We start from the raw sequence: 5,631 nt of genomic DNA, 5'->3' as shown, positions 1-5,631 counted from the left end.
CATGGCTGCAGCCCAGAGCCAGGCCTCCTCCTCCTCCTCCTCCTCCTGAGTGAGGGAGTTCAGAGAGCCTGGGAAAGAGGGAGGGAGCAGCAGAGCCCACTTAGCTCTTCCCAGCTCTTCCCTCCCTCCTTCTCCTGCCCAATCTACTTTTAATGATCCAATTGCTGGTGTCCAGCAGATTAGAAGAGGGGGCTCGGGGAAGGGGAGACGGCAGTGGGGGGAGTGAGCAGAGCTGTGCACAACCCTTTTTGGCAGCGAGAGATCCTCTTTGGTTCCTCCTGCGCTGGGGAGCTCGAAGGGAGTTGGTGTCGCCGGCACGCCCCCCATGCAGCCACGCTCCCCCCGCCGCAGGCCTGGCCTGCTCCATGCCCACATGCCAAGCCCCAGCTGCTCAGTCCTGCATGGAGAGAGTTTGTTTTCCATGAAGTTCGTTGCTGGGGGCAGGTTGACGTTCCCTGTAGATCACAGCTCACCCAACCAGCCAGCCTGCTGCAGGGAGCACGGAGAGGCTGCAAGGTAGGGCTTGGCTTTTGCTTGCAAAGATGGGATCGGGGTGTTGGATGGTTTCCTGCTTTCACAGTGCACCCACTCTCCCTCCTCCTCCTCATCCCCTGACTCCATGGCACAGCCAGGCAGGTCTCTGTGGGCAGGCTGGGCTGGTGGCTGTGTTCTCTATGAAATTTCCTGGAAGGAGGGTTTGCAGAGGAGAGTGCCTGCATGCCAGGGAGATGAAGTGCTGGACACAGAAATGCCAGGTGAGGAGAAGGCACTTGAGAGGCAGAGGAGAGTGCTGCTTCCCCCCTGTCCTCTTGCCCTCCCCTCCCTTTGCACTCTGTGGCTCTTGCAGGAAGCATTTGGAGCCTTCCGGTTCCTGGAGAGAACCCGCACGTTTAAAAGCCTCTGGTGCAGCTGGGGAACACCCCGGGTTGTTTGAGGGTTGTCAACACAGCCAAGATAGCCAGGAGTGACTGAGCACCCTGATGGTCTCAGTGCCACGGTCTCTGCAGGCAGCCAAAGTAACCTTCCCACCAGTGCCTTGGTCTGAGGGCTGCCCAGCCCATCTGCAAAATGTCCAGGGGATGATGGAGTTAATTGTCCTGCCCATTTAACACAGGCCACTGCATTGCTCCAGTAATACTGAGGAAAATGTTACATCCTGTTGCCCTTCTGAGTACCCAAAAGTATTAGAGAGTAACTGGATGGTGGGAGATGGGTGCTCCTGGGTGTGCAAAGGCAGTGGGCACCCCAACTCTGCGAAGCTCTAGGGCTTCTGACTGTAGCCCAGAGAGCTCCTGGGCACCCAGCCCTGTGGGTTTCTACTCTGCCCAAGCAGAAGTGACACAGAGAGCCTGGAGAGGAGGTGGTGTGGGAGAGGGAGAAGTGCTTGGTAAGCAGGACAGAGGTGAGCCTGTGGGCATGGCCTGGGGCTGCGTGCAGGGACCCTCAGCAGAAGTGCTGTGGAGCTCCTCGTCGGGCTGCGGTCGGGCTGGTTTCAATGCAGTCCTTTGAGCAGAGCACGAAGACTGGTCTCTGTGGGACAGATTTTCTAAATAGTTTGAGTGCAGTTGCTCAGCACATGTAGTCAGGGCCAGATCTTCAAAAGAACTTAATACCCAGCGTTTAACTTTTTGGAAAAACCTGACCATATATTCAAGCATCTAAATGGGAGCTGAGGCGTTCCAGAAATCTGGTCCCTGTTGTGCAGGCTGGGTTCTTGCTGAATATGTACATATGTACACACTCCTACATAGAACCAGGGGACTGCTCAGTTAGCTGTTGTAGGCTCTGTGCTGCCGACAGTGAAGGGAGATTTTTTTTTCAGACAGGAGACAGCCAGGATTTTGAAGCTGAAGGATGTGAGTTTGGTGGTTGCCATCACAATGAAAAGTGGGAGGTTTTATGGTTCACTGTGGTGACAGTCAGGACATTTCTGCTTTTCCCCACGCATGTGCACGTGTGTATGTAGGTGTGTAGGTTCATTGTCATTAGGCAAAATGGCTTGGCTCTGCCTTGTCTCATCTTGACCATGATACATAGAATTAAATCATTTCAGTGTTGTCTCACTGGTGTTTGCAGCGTGGTATCTTATTCCTCCCTGTTACAACTTCATGATTGAAATGCATTTGGGATTAAGAGTCTGAAAATGAGAGAATAAGCCTTGCAGTATTCAGAAAGTTTAAGGGCCAGGGTTTATGTATTTATTTGGCAAAATGTATTGTAATGAGGTGTCTGGCTCTTGTTTTCCATTTCTGGCTTCCGTGAGCGGCACTGGCAATATCTGCAAGTAGGCGAGTGTGTGTCTAGGTGGGGTGGGGATCCCTGACTTTCCTTCCTGAATTTTTGGATTACTTCTTGTGAAATCTTAGCAAGTTCTCTCATCCCATGTGCCCTGGTTTCCCCATTTGTAATACGAGAAGTAGATAGTAAAAACCTCTCTTCAGCTCTTTGGAACTTTCTGCTGTGTGCTATTAAGGGAGTGCAAATTGTTACTACTACTGGAATAACGAACACCGATGTGTACGTGGTCTGTGACGAGCTGCTTAACTAACTGGGCCACAGCTTCCCCATCTTCCTGTCCTAGAAGGCCCATGAGACTTAAGAGTTTCTAGCACAAGAAGCCCTCAAGTATTTAAAATACGAGATTTAGTAAAGATTTCATTTTAATTTCTCTTTCTGCACTTAGTCTGTAGAAATCACATTTTCAAGCTTTCCTTGTTCCCTGCCAAAGCTGGAAATGTGTGTCAAAGAAAGGGGAAAAAAAGAAAACAGGTTCTTGTAAAATACTGTAGCTCTAGGAACAGAGGCTTTAACAGATATGCCAAACACCAGGAGTCTTGTGAAAAAATGATGGATATTGGCAGTGTTGGGCACTCAGCAAGTGCAGTGAAAGCTCTAGGCTGGATTTGCCTCCTTTTTTCACCAGCTCATCCCAGTGGAAGCTTCTGTGGTGTCGTGGCAGGCTCACGCTGGCAGAGTCACTGGTGGCTGCAGCATGGGTCTCCTCTTTCAAGTGCAATGGAAATCCAGCCAAACCCACACTGAAAGGTGCTGATTTCTGGAGCACTTTTGCTTCACCTCTACTTCACCTCATGCCTGCCTTTTCCAGCCTTTTCCTCCTGCTCTTCCTAACCCTTTTATTTTCCCATTTAGCACATTTTTTCCTAAGCTATTTATTCCAGTTTCTTCTCTCCTCCCCAAAAACATACAGTGGAGCTTATAATTTGCTGCAAATGCATCTTCCCCTGACAGCATCCCAACTTTGGCATGTGCTGGCAGCTGTAGCCTCGGGGCTTTGCCTGCATGAGGGAGCAATCAGCATCTTTCTGGAGAGTCAATGAATTTTGATGTGACTGTTCTGAACACACCTTTGGTCCAGACTGAGGACTTCAGCTGCTAGAATACAACACCCATGCAAGGGAGTTATACCAGAGTGGGCATCCTTGCCCACAAACAGGTCTCAGAGACAAGAGGATGAGTTTTTCTAAGCCCTGTGTATCACACAGATGTTTATCTAACAGCAGCTCTCTTGGTCCACACACCAGTGGCCACACTGGGAAGTCTGGAACTCAGCACAAAGATTTCTGCAGCTTCAGTAATGAAGGCCACATATTTAGCTGACATGGGTAGCATGGAAAAGCTGTGGTAGTCAACTGAGTATGTCCCCACGGGAGCATGCAGCTGAGGAAGACAGGGAGGAAGCAGGAGTGTGTGATGGAGCATGCTTTTCTATCCATCCATCCTGTATGCCAGCTGGCCTGGGCATCCTCAAACCCCACTGCCTTGAGGTCACACAGGCCTATGTTTTCAGTCCTTTCACTGAGAACATCTCAGTTTTAGCATAAACATCCAGATAGCACGATATGAGAACAACCTCCTTGGTGACAGTCCATTCCCCAGGAGAATATGACATCAGCGAGGGCAGGACTCAGTGTTTCTCAGGCCGTGATTTTTCCTTGGTTTGCAATTTGAAGAATCTCATGTTTCTGGGGTTTTAGTGTGAGGAAAAAACAGGATAAAGAAATCAAACTAAATAGTCTGTCTCCTGTTAGCAGAGATGGACCCAGCCCAGCTGTGTCTGTTGGGAGGGGAGATGTGAGGGATCTCTAGGTTAGGTTCAAGCTTAAGCTCTGAGATCTCTGCTGACTGATCTCTGCAACACGTGCTGAAATCAAGATTCTCCCATTGGCTGTACAGGGTGGATCTGAGAAACCCTTGAAGATGGTAGAGAGCGAGGGTAAGGGGGCACCGAGTCCCTTTGGGGAAGTAGCAAGAGGAAAGCTCAGGTTTCTTGAAATCAGCCAGAGCTCATTAAGTCCTTCCCTATCATCTTACCATAAACTGATTTGGGGGCTTCTGTTGACATTCTGCACTCCAGATGTTGACTGCAGCTGGGGCATAGATAGTGGGATGCTCCCAGCCAGAAGCTGGGATGTGGGGGAAGGGATACTGGGCTCGTGTGGATGGGTGGAGAAGGAAAGAGGAATATGAATGTATGGTTGTAAATCCACCCCTACACACCCTCCTTTCTTTTCCCTTACAACTGCTATTCTCAGCAGAGGAAAAGTTAGCCTTCCAGTACTCTTGATTTCTTTTGCAGAGTCGAAAGGACAAGGAGAGACCTAAACAGAAGCACAAAAAGCGTCCGGAGTCTCCCACCAGCCTTACCCCATCCTCAGTGCCCATCGCTGCAGAGAAGGTACCAAACCCAGAGGATGTGAGTGTGTGAATGCAGGGTGGGGAGGGAGGCCAGGGGGAAACCAGCAACACTGGCTTTCCTTGGAAGTGGGGAGGAGAGTGTGGAAGAACAGAGAAAGGGCTTTTGTCCATTTATTTTGATTCCTGATTCGTCACATTCTCTCCCTCTCTGCCTGACTCCCCACCTCAATGCCCACCTTGGGAATTTAACACGGCAGCTGTCTTGATTTCTGTCAGCACTGACAACACAATCATGGAGCTAAACTCCCAAGTGATTGAGCTGTAAGTGCCAGCCTGTTCTGCAGCAGATGTTCAGATTCGAAGCTCTCATGGAATAGATAAATATCTGTGCTTTGGCCTTTCCTGCTGCCACGTTGTAAACAGCTCGGGCAGGTGGATAAGCAAGGCAAGGCTTGTGGGAGGAGGTGTTATCCTTTATTAGACAAACTCATGTAGCTGAGGGGGAAAAATAACCCCAGACAATCTTAGAAGCACATAAGATCTTCAAAGTGCATAACAGAGGTAGCTTTCCTGTGTGTGACAATGGGTGGTTGGTTTCTATTTAGTTCTTCAATTTCAGGAAGAGTCAGGCAGAGGGGCACAATGTACTGGCCTATTTTGCTTCTGAGGTGTAGAGACAGTCCAGTTCCCTGCTGGGAAGATGTGGCTTTGCCCAGGGCTGGTGGAGCACAGTCAGGATGTCAGTGTATTTTTGCTCTTCGCTGCTGAAACCATTCTGCTGCCAGGGACTCTTGCACCTGGCTGTGAGTTAGGATAGCCCTGAGCTTTCTGTAATTCCTGCCAGCCCCAAACTCCAGTAATGCAGAACAGATACAGCAGAACTTGCCTTGAGCCTTGTACACAACAAGGTGAAGGCCAAGTTTGCAGGTGTTCAGGGTCAGGGAACAAGTGAGGTAACTCCAGTGCCTGGACCTT

General features: G+C 49.9%; 1 protein-coding gene across 1 annotated transcript in view; it reads left to right on the top strand.

Moving 5' to 3' along the window:
• MLLT6 (MLLT6, PHD finger containing) overlaps positions 1-5,631 on the top strand; it is a gene marked incomplete at both ends in the record, with an annotated part of 31,547 nt that overhangs the window by 13,995 nt on the left and 11,921 nt on the right. Inside the window, one exon of the mRNA XM_010175574.2 lies at positions 4,598-4,696. Within this exon, the coding sequence (XP_010173876.2) occupies positions 4,598-4,696 (99 nt within the window). The remainder of the gene's footprint in view (positions 1-4,597; positions 4,697-5,631) is intronic.

This window comes from Antrostomus carolinensis, unplaced genomic scaffold (assembly GCF_000700745.2).
Source record: "Antrostomus carolinensis isolate BGI_N321 unplaced genomic scaffold, ASM70074v2 scaffold40579, whole genome shotgun sequence".
Taxonomy (NCBI): domain Eukaryota; kingdom Metazoa; phylum Chordata; class Aves; order Caprimulgiformes; family Caprimulgidae; genus Antrostomus; species Antrostomus carolinensis.
Note: the sequence above shows the minus strand (reverse complement) of the source record. Positions and strands in the feature narration are given on the sequence as shown.